This window comes from Brachycentrus maculatus, unplaced genomic scaffold (assembly GCF_059751285.1).
Source record: "Brachycentrus maculatus isolate JH-2025_06_01 unplaced genomic scaffold, ASM5975128v1 h1tg000061l, whole genome shotgun sequence".
NCBI lineage: Eukaryota > Metazoa > Arthropoda > Insecta > Trichoptera > Brachycentridae > Brachycentrus > Brachycentrus maculatus.
This window is the reverse complement of record NW_028280815.1, coordinates 1,115,353-1,130,668: the sequence shown is the minus strand read 5'-3', so window position 1 is coordinate 1,130,668 and position 15,316 is coordinate 1,115,353. Positions and strand designations below refer to the sequence as shown.

Sequence of the window (15,316 nt, the reverse complement as noted above, 5' to 3'; positions counted from 1 at the left end):
TGTGTTCTGTCAAATAGACATAATTCCGTTTTGACATTTTGGTGGGTTGATTAAGATATTGGTAACTAAATGCAATTTTCATATGAAAAACTATCATTCTAAATACCGGTATCATATCACAGTATAATAACACAGATATTCGTCTAAAATGTCTCGTAAAAACACTAGATTAGACGCCAAAAAAGTGGTGAGTAAAAATTTTATTTCCAAATTTTAATAGGCTCATATTTTCGTGTATCCAATTTGTAATCTTGTACGTTTCTTTAATAACAGAATTCAGAACTATTGACTCTGACATATGGAGCTTTGGTGGCGCAAATGGTAAAGGATATTGAGAATGTCGATGACGTCAATAAACAGTTGGAACGCATCGGTTACAACATGGGCGTTAGGCTTATAGAAGATTTTCTGGCCAGAACTAATACGGGAAGATGTATGGAGCTCAGGGAAACTGCGGACAAAATACAACAAGGATTCAGGTTTTTGTTCCTTCTTATTATAATTTATTTCATCGTACACATATTTTAAATTGACAAGGATGATTTCGTATATTTGGGTAGTATGTTTTCTAGGGATGGAAAGATTGATAAAGACACAGAAAGGAGAGTGAATGCTGGAAACAGAGTGAATGGTGCACTGAAATCAGTTTTAGCAAATAAAAATCTATCAGATAAAACTAAACTGCCAGTACACAACGGAGTTCTGGTTCTTACTCTTATGTATGGAAGCGAAGCATGGAGTTGGCAAAAGAAGGATGAAAGCAGACTGAATGCAGTCGAAATGCGATCCCTCAGACGAATGTGTGGCAAAACGATGTTTGATAGATGTTTGAATGATGAAATAAGGAAAGAATGCAAGGCTGAGAAAGCAGCCGGGTCAGGAGTCGTAATAATTGTCGAGTATGTATGAGGGGATGCATGAACGTGGAAGAGGCGAAGAATGTTTGCAAAGACAGAGTGGTGTGGCATTCTATTCTCTCTGCCTAGCGGTATTTACTACGGAAAACTTAAATTTACAAATTTATCGTTTTATTCTACAAAGTTTTATAAAATGTGCCACAAACTATCTGCAAAAGACATTCAAGAAAACATCTTATTATTTTTTTACGGTATCATACAAAGTGAATGATGAATGATAAGTAGAGTGTTATCCGTGAATATTGTTATCCACCTTGAAGTGTGTACTTTCTTAGCATTTCTTCTCCATGTTATAATGGATAAATTTAAATGTTGTGTGTTCACTCTCTCTCGCTGCTCGCTGATAGTGTGTGAAGGAGACGTGTATTTACCAGTGCTTACTATTTGTTATTTTATTATTATTTTATGTTTAAGACTTTTTGTTTCTCTATTAGTGTATTCATTAGTGTATTTTTATATTAGATACTGTATATATGTATTATGTTAAAGTTTTTAGCCGTTCAATAGATAAATAAATATATAAAATAATCTTCTTCTCTGGTTTCAATCGTGGGATTGGTTTGCAGCAATTTCCTCTGTTATTCTCTTCCACACTGTGGTACTTCTAGAAAATTTGGTGATGGACTTACAATCTTGTATTTATTTAGATTGGCAGTGACAGGTATATTGAAAGCTTTTAAATGTAAATTCACAGTAAAATCGGGATACAATTTTATATTGTTTCACATTTTTAATAAATTTCGCAACTTAGTTAAAAAAAAATTGCTTAGCAAGAGCACATCTGTCAGGAAGCCTAGATGCTTCTGCATCAGATCTGGGCATGCGGTGGGACAGCTTTCAATGTTCTTCTCTTCCATTCTTCCCTGTCTTGTGCGGCTCTTTTGAAATGTGCATATGATGAGCAGCGCACGTCCACCAACAGGTCCTCCAGGTACTTTCGGCGTGGGCGTCCCCTAGAGTTTGTTCCCTCGGTCATACCCTCCATTATGGCATGCAAGAGACCTTCTTGACATATTACACGGCCAATTCCATCTTGCACGCCTTTCGGACAAGGTCCTGAGCAGGTGCCTTCCTCCTTCGATTCCTTGAAGAACTTCCTCATTCATGATGATAAAATATTACCATACCGCAAAGTTAACAATGCTTTTTATATACAAATTATTTAAGGTTATACCTGGGAATGCAGCCGTCTGTGTCTTCGTGGAGCAGTTCGGGGGACGAGTTCTCCCTGACCTGGGAGCAGTGCCCCATCTCCGAGTGGGTGGAGCTGCCCCCCGAGGTCAAGGGGCTGAAGTACTGCAACCTGCTCTGCGGGGCTCTCCGGGGCTCCCTCGAGATGGTGCAGCTGGAGGTGCACTGCTGGTTCGTGCAGGTCTGTACTGCCGACACAATAAAACAACGCTTTAAAAAATATATTCACACACTATGGACGGGAAAGGTATTTCTACCCGTTTGGTCGATTGGAGCTTCAGAACGGGGTATTTTTATTTATAGATTTGGCGTTAAGTTTGTAGAACTCCATTTTAATTTATGTATTGAATATTATTTTTTGACATCTCATCTAAGATGAAGAAGAATATGGAAGTCTGGGCATTTACGGGGCTGACGACCGTCATAGGCTGGTTTAAGTGATCACTTTACACATTGTGTAACATACACCAATTCTACCCATTATTGACAACCACACTACTCAAATTCTTGGAAGTTCTATATGTATGAACCAATTCATTGTTATTGAATCACTAGAACTTCACTAGAGACATCTATTGATGAGATGAAAAGAAGCTTTTTATTGAGCAGAAACTCTTATATCAGTATTCTTCTTCATCTTTGATTCCTATAATTGGAGATAATCCAGATTTTGTGAACAAGTATTTGGACACACTCAAAATGTTGTATGTATTAAATGTTACATCAAACACTGATACTGAGTCTATTTAGTTGTATTTTATTGTTAAAAAAAAACACATAAAAATCAATGCTGTGACAATTGTTCTGCCTAGTTATGGCATTTTCAAATGAATGATGGGTATTAAAAGGGAATTAAATGGTAATTTCTAAGTCAGAATATAAGGAATTACATATTTAATGTTTTTATATGAATATTATGTACCAATGTCTTTGTTAAGGTCTGAACTATATGTATATAATTATCAAATCCGTTGCTAGCGTTCCGCAGGCATAAAAAACACCCATCCGAAGCGTATTAAAATCAAACACTGATTTTTAGGGTCTACTCAGTTGTTTATTTTATTAAAAAAAAAACAATAAAATGCGTGACAATTTTTTTTATTCATAAAAATATGTTACTTATAACAATTATAAAAAATAAATAAAAACTCCCCCCACATATCGCTCACTCCTTTCAAGAACGTCATAAATCAAAAAACGTGATATTTCAGGAGAACGTTTTTAGAGTTTAAAAATATAACACAATGCATTAAAAATAAATATCAAGCCACTTATGTAACTTTTTACTGTGTAACAAATCTTTTTAGGTAGAATCTGAAGGTTTTTTCTCCATTTGAAAAATATTTAGTTTATTTAAAAAAATAATTAAACAATACCTTTCCTTCAAAATGCAAAAACAACACTTTCTGCCCCCCTGTAGCGGGTAAATATTGAGTTAAAAATATGCCTCTTTTGCTGGGATATAGTACATTTTCTGGGCATTCCGAAAATACGCACAACTGAAAATTGACGATTTTCGATTTATGACGTTCTTGAAAGGAGTGAGCGATATATGTAGTTTTATCCGCAGAAACTCACTCCTGGACACGATAAGCATATTTCGAATTATCTTTATCATAATTTTTTTATATAATATTTTCTCATTTGTTATATTTTCTAATTTTTTATATTTTCTTATTTGTTTATTTTAAATATGCTTCCTACCTTATGTTTTTCTCATTTATTTCTTTTAAATATGCTTCTTGTGCCCATTTATTTTACCTGTTTATTGTTTTTATATTTTGCTATGTACAGTGAAACCTCTATCTATCGTTCCTCGAATAATCGTTTTCCCAGATGTGTCGTTTATTTCTTCTACCCCCAATTCATTCTATACAAAAATAGATCGCATCGATCGTTTCTATCCACCATTTTACCGTATTCATAGTTTGAATTATGCTACATATTTGATATAATTTGTCTGTTTTTTTACTTTTAATTTTCTCAATTTTGTTACATTCGACGACAATATTTCAACGTGTGGGATACAGACTATCGAAAGCTTGTGTGATGAATACAGCAGAAGAGGTCTGAAGACCGTTGGGTTCTGTTCAACTTTATATATATATATAAATATATATATATATATATATATATATATATATATATATATATATATATATATATATATATATATATATATATATATATATATATATATATATATATATATATATATATATATATATATATATATATATATATATATATATATGTATGTATGTATATATATATATATATATATATATATATATATATATATATATATATATATATATATATATATATATATATATATATTATATATATATATATATATATATATATATATATATATATATATTTATATATATATATATATATATACATATATATATATATATATATATATATATATATATATATATATATATATATATATATATATATATATATATATATATATATATATATATATATATATATATATATATATATATATATATTATATATATATATATATATATATATATATATATATATATATATATATATATATATATATGTATATATATATATATTTTTTTTGTTTATTTATTTTTTAAAATAAATAAATATATTTATTAACATCTAAAACTTGTATTCCTGAAATTTCCACCTACTAATGGTTATGCAGATTGGGAGGACGTTATCTTTACTCGATCGTATCTCCTTGTGTATTGACTTCTTTATCCCGCATTCATTGTTTTCCCGCATTCATAGTTTATTTCAATAGGTCCCTTTAAAAACGATAGATAGAGGTTTCACTGTATTAGTATTAGTTTGGTTATTTAAAAAAAAATCTTTTTTGTTACTTTATTATTGTGTTCCAGTCTTGTTAACCTTAATCCCATGTCCCAAAATGAGAAATAGAAATTACTCAAACGGAAATTACATAATTGGGAATATTATATGTATGACTTATGTTGTAATATGTTTTGAAATAAATAAAAAATAAAAAAATTCATCTTTCAACAGGATCAACTAAAAGGAGATCCAGTGACAGAACTGAGGGTGAAATATATTCGAAGATTGGAGGACGCCATTCCAGCTGGAGAAGATTGAACGCTCTTCTTCGCTAATTTAATAGTCTATTGTCTTATATTAATGTATTCCTGTTATTATGTTACGATCAGTACGGTTTCAACAACTCTTATGTTTACTCAATAAAAATACATATTTAAAGCTGATATCTTGTTTTATTCCCATATTTAATAAAAAATATCATCTGACTCTCACAAAATATCAAATGGATGTGTTTGGTGAGAAGCAATTATTTTATTAAAATCAAATTTTAATTAATTAATTTATTAATTATTATTATTTTATTATATATTTTATTCATTTTATTATTATTTTAATAAAATAATCATGTCATTCCACAAAGTTAATGCCAAATCAATAAATAATAGAAGCAATTATTTTTAATTTTAATTCAAATTTAACTTGTTCAACAACACTACTTCTCAAAATCTATATTGATATCGCTCACTCCTTTCAAGAACATCATAAATAAAAAAACTTGATTTTTCAGGAGAATGTTTTTTAAGTTTAAAAATACAACACAATGTATTAAAAATAAATGTCAAGCCACTTAATGAACTTTTTACTGTGCAACAGATCTTTTGAGGTAAAACCTGAATGTTTTTTCTCCATTTGAAAAATATTTAATGTATTAAAAATAAAATATTAAACAATACGTTTTCTTCAAAATGAAAAAACATCACTTTCTGCCCTGTAGCGGGTAAATATTGAGTTAAAAATATGCCGCTTTTGCTGGAATATAGTACATTTTATGGGCATTCCGAAAACATGCACAACTGAAAATTGTGGATTTTTGATACATGATGTTGTTGAAAGGAGTGAGCGATATGTGCTTTGATGCATTCCGCTTCATTTTCAAACACCTTATGTGAAAATTATGTGGAATGCTTTGAAACACTTGTCAGAATAGATTTTAAGAAATAGTGATATTTATTATGTGAAATTTAAATTTTAAATGTATGGATATTACTACAAAGGAATAACGTATGTAACATTGTATATAATAGAAGGACCTTCAACCTGAGGGCGAGGAGAGCTGACCCTAACAGTCTACAAAGAAGATAAGTTGGCAAGGAAGAAGAAGAGTTATTACCACAAAGTGACTGCTGAATCATGAAAAAGACAACTATTTTATTAGATTGAAAACCATTTTTTAAAAGATTCTAACAATATGTATATACTTATGTATATATATGTGATGGAATTGCATTTTAATATATTATTAGATTGAAACCAATATTATTAGCTTTTCCACTTTATTTTTATTTGACCAGTGACCGGGTTTCGTCGTTACCGACATCATCAGACTGGTGGGAGGCTATACAAATTGTTATGTTATATATAAAACAAGGCAGTAGTTGAAAACCATGATTAGATATCAAATCATGGTTATCAACTCCTGCCTTGTTAATAATAAAAGCTAAAAATATTGGTTTTAATCTAATAACATTTTGATAATTTCTTAAAAAATATGTATTGATGAGATGGTTGAATTCACATTCAATTAATTATCTTTTTGGTTCACTCATTAACGGTTTGGAAAGGAGGTCATTGACATCTCTCTGATGGGAAATCCGGTGTTTGAATGAATTTCTTGAAGAGATTCATACAAATTGTTAATAGAAACTCTTAGGGAGTTTGAGCACTACCTGTTATTTTACCGTCCGGCAGTCCGGTTTTGAAAAATGAAAGCGACTACGACAGTTTAGCGTGATCGAATTTACGCGTAACATGTTCACGCACCGATCCGAAGAAAGATGGACAAAAGCATAAGCCAATCCAAGCCAATCATCGTTTTGAAATGCTAACTGACGTGCCGGACGGTAAAATTCCGTGTAGTGGACAAACGCCCTTACTGTAATTTTCTCATTTTTAATGCAATGTAATAAAATGCCAAATTTCTTTCTCCTGCGTATCTCTTTAAGTTTAGAATTTTTTAAATAATTGGTTTATTAAAACAAATTTATAAGGCGAATGTGGTTGGTAATAGAAGAGGAAAACTTGACATGTATTTCAATACTTGGATGTGGTCAGGCAGGAGTCGAAATAATCAGCGGGTATGTGTGAGGAGATGCATGAATCAAGAATTGGCGAAGATTGTTTGCAAAGACGGATTGGTGTGGCGTTCTATTTTCCCTGTCTACCCCTACGGAAAGCGGCGTGATAGTTAGTTGGTTAAATTAAAATATTATTGTATAAAATTGTATTTTTTTTTTTTAACCCTTATACGCACCAAATGGTGCATAGGGCACTGCTTCATATAAACGCAGTGTTATCTTGATCGTTTACACACGAAGGAAAGGTGATCAGCCCTCCGCTTCAGGTACCAGTCCAGGGTAATATTAAATAAATATTACAGTGAAAAAATCACTTATATTTATTTTACCCCCCCTGGGAATCGAACCCAGGACCTCCAGAACGGTAGGCGAGCGTGCTGACCATTACACTACGGAGGCGGAAAATTGTAATTAGAGCCATCTATATATTTCTTATTTTGCTTTTGCTACTCGACCATAGATGGCATTACAAGTAATATAAGAAAAATGTGAAATTATTTCTTATGAATATGAATGTTTAACAGTGGAAATTTGCAAAACTAATTGATGCAAGTACGGGTTGGTGTAAAAGATATTCGTAGATAAAATAAAAAATCCTAAATGCAATGCCAAGTATTTTTTTAAATTTGTTATGTACTACCCGACACGTCGCGACCGACGTGTCTCAAACATTTAAAAATGTTTTATGCTGAGCGTTGCTGTGGCTCAGTCAAGTAAAATGGAATAGAAATGAAAAAAGAAAGCACACATTTTTAATACATTTAATTTTGCAATGCCTGTGTAGCATCGAAAATATTGATAAACTATATTATTTATTGATTCGGCATTAACTTTGTGGAATGACATGATTATTTTAATAAAAATTAAACACTTGAATAATCCACTTAATTGAGTTTTATTTTAAAATGTTGTTCCTTAACCCCCCTCCCTATATTTATTAACCTATATACACACCTAAATATATTTTTATTCGTTAGTTTTAATTTGTACCAGAAGATGAAAACAATTGTCGTTTTCGAAACTAGTCGTAAATAAAAATAAAACTCAATTAAGTGGATTATTCAAGTGTTTAATTTTTATTAAAATATTGATAATCTAAGCAACCATAATGAAATCGAATACATTGAGATATCAAGAACCATACTGTCCCCAAACAGATGGCGCTGTCATTGCGGTAAAAATGGAATTGAAAACATACCCGTTATCAGTTAAATTTTTATTTACATAGACATAATCATTATCATACCTTAGAACCCTAACTGTCCATCTCCTCCTCCCCTGACCCCTCCTCACTTCCTTAAACTTTCTACCTGATTCCCTTTTCCCATGCCTTCCTTACTCTATCGCCATTTTGTTTTTCTATTCATGTTACCCTGTTTTAAATTCTTAATTTGTAATTATGCTCTCTTATGTTTCTTTGTTTTTCTTTTTTCTTATCCTTGTCTTAACCTGTTCAAGCATTATCTCCCCACTAATTTCTAACAGACATCAAAAGGTACAAGCCTAGATCGTTCACACTAGTCTGTTTTTTTGGTTGGTTGGAAGATATTGCTTTATAGCAATAAGCCCGCCAACGTACACACATATTGTACAAAAGTTCAAATAAAATAAAATAAAAAAATAAATAAGATTATATTACATAGACGCTTATTCAAATGGCATTGCATTTCGAACAAACGAACAATAACATCTTCAAATTTGTTTAAAAATAATAAACAATACTTATTTTATAAACTTTATAAAATGTATAATTTATATTTGAAGCACTAACTTTGTGATTTCCCATTTTATAATTAAAATGTAACTTTGTTTTAAAATCACTATAAATATTTTCATAACTTAATTATAATGTCTACCGGTTTCGAAGCTAACCACTTCTTTATTGTCTTCTATTAATCAGTCTTGATAAAGAAGCGGTTAGCTTCGAAACCGGTAGACAATATAATTAAGTTGTTATAAAATATTTATCGTAATTTTAAAACGAAGTTACGTATTAAATATATTTATAAAATGCGTCACCTTTGTGATATTTTTATCAGTAAAAAACATTCATGATTATATTATTACGAAAATGCGCTGCATAAATTACTCATAATTGTTTTTTTATGCATAAATTTATAACCTGGAAGTTTTTAATATACTGATAATAATAATCTTTTTATTTCGTAAGTAGGTACATATCTATAAATTGGGACATTCATTAAATTAAACGTTGGCACAAGTAGGTTTTTCTGTGAGAAAAATAAAGCTTGCGATCATATCTCCGAATCCATTAGATAAATCATTGAAATTCACACAGGTATGCAGTATAAAAACTTTGCGGAAAATGTGAATTTAACAAAATCTTAATTAAGCTGAGTGATCTACAGCGATTGCCCGATAAATTGAATTAATTCCATTATTGATAAGATGAATGATTGTTTGAGGGTCTACCTTAATCTTATGGTTTGCATTTTTGGCAAATTTGAGGGGTTTCTCGGTTTTCCTTACGAAGCGGTTTTGCATCCCAATTATATCGAGATTGAAAATGAAATCTCTTGAAACATTCCGCTAAGTGATGAATAATTCATTTTGTTATGAATCCGCATTCATCTTACCTAACAATCGTTATATTCAATTGTGGATTTTCGAAAGACGTCTGCTCAGAAATGGTTGATTTTGAATATCTACGAACGCAAGATATATTCCGTAACTAAGTGCAAACACGGTAATTATAAATCGTGTTTTTTTGTTTGGTTACGCCTGGTAAAAAAGCTACAGGACATAGACAATAGTAATGAATAAAATATAAATAATAATGAATCCATAATTAACAACATGACGATGAGTAAAACCTTCCCCCTATTGTCTATGTTCCCAGTGATAAAAAAATACTGATAAAAATAATAAATAAATAAAAATGAGAAAAAACTCCTACATTTTTTTCATTCTCCAACGTCCCAAGGACACAACTCTAAAATTGAGACTTAGCTTCACATACGGTGTTAAGTGAAAATGATGCGGAATGCATTGAAACACGTGTCACATTAAATTTGAAGAAATAGTGGTATTTAACAAGTGAAATTTAAATAAAAAACTATAATAGTATCTACCTCGATATATGTATCTTAGTGGTACCCAGTGGCGTGCAAAGAGAATAAATTAAGGTAAGCAGTAGAGGTAGGTAGTAAGGTAAGCTAGTACTACTTACTAGGGTAGGTATTGAAAGGTGTCCCACCGCATGCCCAGATCTGATACAGAAGCATCTAGGCTTCCTGACAGATCTGCTCTTGCAAAGCATTTTTTAAAACTAAGTTGTAAAATTTATTGACATGTGAAACAATATAAAATTACATGTATATTGAAAGCTTTTAAATGTAAATTCACAGTAAAATCTGGATCTTAGGGTAGGCAGTAGAGGTAGGAGTAAGGTAAGCTAGAAAGCTAGGTACTAATTACAAATGTAGAGTAGGCACTGGTTGCGTTTTTATATGTCACGCGGGTAAGTTAGTATGGGTACTGTTTTTCTGCCTATATGGAATGTACGCCCCTGGTGGTACCAAGCATATCAGTTTGTAATTAGCTTATTTGCAATTCCTCGCAATGGGCTTGTTACTGGGAAGATGGATGTGGGAAGTCAGCGGTCAGCATGTGATGATGACTCGAGATGAGTCTTGTTCGCAAATGTCATCCGTTAACGTTTGTCATGTTCGAGTTCAAATGTCAAATGATATGTCAATGGGGAATTATCGTTGTTTGAATATTACTCCTGATTGGACCGCTAAATGGACCCCACAAGACGCTCCAATTATCTTCATCTCTCGATAACCGAGTATTATTCATAATAAATGTTATACATCAGTGGTTCTATAACATTTCTCCTAACCATCATCCGCACCCGATGGTGCATAGGGCGCTGCATCATATAAACGTTCATGATCAGTGTTATAATGAACGTTTATATGATCTAAAATGATGATTTAAAACAAATAAAAATAAAATCTTGATCATGAACACATGAAGGAAATATGATCAGCCCTCCGCTTCAGGTGCCAGCCCAGGTTATATTTATTTGACCCCCCTAGGAATCGAACCCGGGACCTTCAGTACGGTAGATGAGAATGCTGACCATTACACTACGGGATGTACTGTGGATACTACTAAGGATAACTGTGTTATGATTCAGACCTGAAGATGGAAGCTTAGCTTCCGAAACTAGTAGTCATAAATAAAGTCAAGTGGTAAAAAACAAGTGTTTAATTCAATAATTTTAACAGGTCTTACCACAAAGTAAATGCCGAAACAATAAATAAAATACAAAATAGTTAAAACTTTTATTTTAAAAAATCTTTATGTTTTTTGGTGAACCGCGAATTTTCATTATGATCAAAAGTGCTTCTTGACTTCAAAAAGGTTCAGAACCACTGATATAGTTTGACGTGGCATTTCGTTTGGTGAGTTATTATTGTCCCACATTTATAAAACTTATTGTTTAATAAATTGGTACGTCTGCTTGTAACCTAACCTAACCTGCCCTACAATTTTTATTATTTATTCTTTCAGACACGGATTATTCACCCTACGAATGTTATTAGAAATACCTAAAATTGAAACGTTATTTCAGGCACTCTCTCATAAAAATATATGTGAAATAATAGATCATTTTCAGACGGGAGGAATATCAAATTTAACATACTCAACCTATAAAGGATCGTATTAGACTCGTTTTGTGTTTATAACAGCCGATATAATCAATATTTTCATTCATCATTTTCTTTTGCAAAATTCGCCTTCGCAAAAAACGTTATTTCAGGTACTCTCTCATAAAAATTATGTGAAATAATGGATCATTGTCAGACGGGAGGAATATCAAATTTAACATACTCAACCTATAAAGGATCGTATTAGACTCGTTTTGTGTTTATAACAGCCGATATAATCAATATTTTCATTCATCATTTTCTTTTGCAAAATTCGCCTTCGCAAAAAACGTTATTTCAGGTACTCTCTCATAAAAATTATGTGAAATAATGGATCATTGTCAGTGGTGTGGGGTTCTATTCTCTTTGCCTACCCCTGTTCAGGTCAAGAGTCGAGTGAAAAATGCAGCTCCCTCAATTAAAAACAGTCACGTGTTTAGATAAAAAAAAATTAGTTCTAATTTCGAAACGCGTCTCTTTATTGCATCGTGTAATTTGAAAAACAAATAATAATAAAAAATAAAAATACTGTATACGTATCGCTCACTCCTTTCAAGAACGTCATATATCAAAAACTTGATTTTTCAGGAGATCGTTTTTAAAGTTTAAAAATATAATAAAATGCATTCAAAATAAATATCAAGCCAATTATTGGTTATTTTACTGTGCAACACATCTTTTTAGATAAAGCTTAATATTTTTTCTCCATTTGAAAAATATTAAGTATATTTAAAAAAATAATTAAACAATACCTTTTCTTCAAAATGCAAAAACATACTTTCTGCCCTGTAGCGGGTAAATATTAAGTTAAAAATATTCCGCTTTTGCTGGGATATAGTACATTTTCTGGGCATGTCGAAAACATGCACAACTGAAAATTGTCGATTTTTGATATACGACGTTGTTGAAAGGAGTGACCGATGTATGCGTAATGAAATGAAAGTATTACATGACGTGTTCGCTTCGAATTATTACCCATTCATAATGAATATAATACGTCGCTTAATAAATATGAATTATATAATTATCGTCCGTGTTATTATTTTTACAAGGATAATATTACCCCCTAATTATCGTGACTATTAAATAAAAACCGAGCGACCCGATCCCCGACTGTTATTTGTTCAATAAAATGCACGAAAAAACTTGGAATTACCGTTATAACAACATAATTTTATGTCAAATGCCCGTGATTACTTCTTTATGGGAAATAGTTCTAGTCCCTAGTGGAAAATGGCCGCCTACAGCCGGCAAACACAAAATAAGAGCGTTTGTGCACTACACAGAATTTTACCGTCGGTAGTCCGGTTTTTAAAAATAAAAGCGACTGCGACAGTTAAGCGTGATCGAATTTACGCGCATCGTGATCACGCACCGATCAAGCGTACCGATCCGAAGAAAGACGGCCAAAAGCACAAGCCAATCCAAGCCAATCATCGTTTTGTCACGCTAACTGAAGTGCCGGACGGTAAAATTCCATGTAGTGCACAAACGCCCTATGGACGCTTGTCCACTACCCGGAACTGTCTATTACCATCCGGCAGTCCGGTTTTGAAAAATGAAAGCGACTACGACAGTTTAGCGTGATCGAATTTACGCGTAACGTGTTTACGCTCACGCTCCGATCAAGAGCTCCGGTCCAAAGAAAAATTGACAAAAGCACAAGCCAATCCAAGCCAATCATCGTTTTAAAACGCTAACTGATGTGCCGGACGGTAAAATTCCGTGTAATTTCGTGTAGTGGACAAACGCCCTAAGTCTGCATTAGGTTGATATAATAGGTGCCCCTTTCACTATTGACGATAGTGACGCACGTAATCGATCATGATAATGACCGGTTGAAGCTATGATAATTCGGTTATTGTTCTGTTAGTTTACTATTAGTGTCCGCCTAAGTAGTGTAATGGTCAGCACGCTCGGCTACCGTTCTGGAGGTCCCGGGTTCGATTCCCAGGAGGGGTGAAATAAATATAAGTGATTTTTTCACTGTAATATTTATTCAATATTACCCTGGACTAGTACCTGAAGCGGAGAGCTGATCACCTTTCCTTCATGTGTTAATGATCATGATAACACTGCGTATATAAAATGCAGTGCCCTATGCACCATCGGTTGCGGATAAGGGTTTAAAATTGAATTGAAAGATTGAAACAACTGATTTCAGTGGGCCATTCACATTGTTCCCAGCATTCACTCTCCTCTCTATATCTTTATCAATGTTTCCGTCCCTAGGAATTAGTCGATTCACATGACCGATTATTTTTATCGCTGCACTATAAGCTAATCATCGGGAATTGGGTTCAGCGCGGGTTCACGGCGTCCAGCGGTTATTAGTTCTGGATTGCTTCCGGTTTCTGCAAATTGCGGGTCGGTATCTAGCCGTTACCGTGGCCCACACACCGAGCCGCGCCACATTGCAACTCGAGTAGGTACCTAACCTCTTCGGTACCTACTTGCAGTTGCCCCTTCTAAACATTCAGTTAGGTACCTACCTATTTTTGCAGGTGAAGAAAACCCTTTTCATGAGACAGAAAATTATGTATCCTAATTTTTCTATGGTTAATGCGATTTTCCACCTTACCTACATATCGTAGTCATACAGCAGAAAGTGACCAAGTGCATTTCTTACAAAAGCGTGATCATTGACTATTTGATATCTTACTAGCTTAATATTGCCGTGAAAAAATCCCAAAGGATTTTAAACTTGGGAGTATAATATATTGACTTGTTAAAAATGACTAGCTGCATTGATGTTTATTTTTTTGCCAAGCAAAAGTGACTTAAATGGCCCTCCTGAACATTTTACGTTTTGTTAGTTGGTCACTTCCTACTGTACGACTACGATATCCTTTTGTATATGTGATGGTATATAATACAATAGATTTCATCTTGTTTACAATCGTTTACGACAAAGTATTTTTTTCCATGCATTTTTAGAATGCTAACGCTATTTATAATAACTCAATTATGTATTGCATAATCTTGGATTCGCTATTTTTTTATCATTGAGGTTTTTATTTTAAAGATGGTAACTATGTATGACAGATGTTCGAATAAGGAAAGAAGAAAAAGGCTGAAATCACTATCTAGAAGGCACTATCGATAAAATTAAGAAAGGCGGGTTGAGACGGTTTGGATATGTGGAACGAATGAGTGAGGAAAGAATAGAAAATCTTATTTATGAGGCGAATGTAGTTGGAAAAAAGAGCACAGCAAGACCAAGGAAAACTTGACATGGTCAAGTATTTCATATACTGCATGCATTACGTATAAGAAGACGCATGAATATAGATGGGGCGAAGATTGTTTCCAAAGATATATTGGTTTGGCGTTCTATTCTTTCTGCCTATTTTATTTATTTGAAAATTTA

At 32.5% G+C, this 15,316-nt stretch overlaps 1 protein-coding gene across 1 annotated transcript; it reads left to right on the top strand.

Annotated features, from left to right (window-relative positions):
* Position 1: 1 nt before the first annotated feature.
* On the top strand, positions 2 to 5,356 carry Bet3 (blocked early in transport 3). Its single transcript, XM_088256527.1, has 4 exons — positions 2 to 187; positions 274 to 479; positions 2,085 to 2,289; positions 5,145 to 5,356. Exons 1-4 carry the CDS (start codon positions 149 to 151, stop codon positions 5,229 to 5,231), a joined length of 537 nt encoding a protein of 178 aa, XP_088112653.1. The 5' UTR covers positions 2 to 148; the 3' UTR covers positions 5,232 to 5,356.
* Positions 5,357 to 15,316: the final 9,960 nt, after the last annotated feature.

Coding starts and splice junctions, on each gene's coding strand:
- Bet3 (XM_088256527.1), top strand. CDS start 149: ATGTCTCGTAAAAACACTAGATTAGACGCCAAAAAAGTG. Junction 188..273: donor GATTAGACGCCAAAAAAGTG/GTGAGTAAAAAT, acceptor CTTTAATAACAG/AATTCAGAACTATTGACTCT. Junction 480..2,084: donor AAAATACAACAAGGATTCAG/GTTTTTGTTCCT, acceptor AAATTATTTAAG/GTTATACCTGGGAATGCAGC.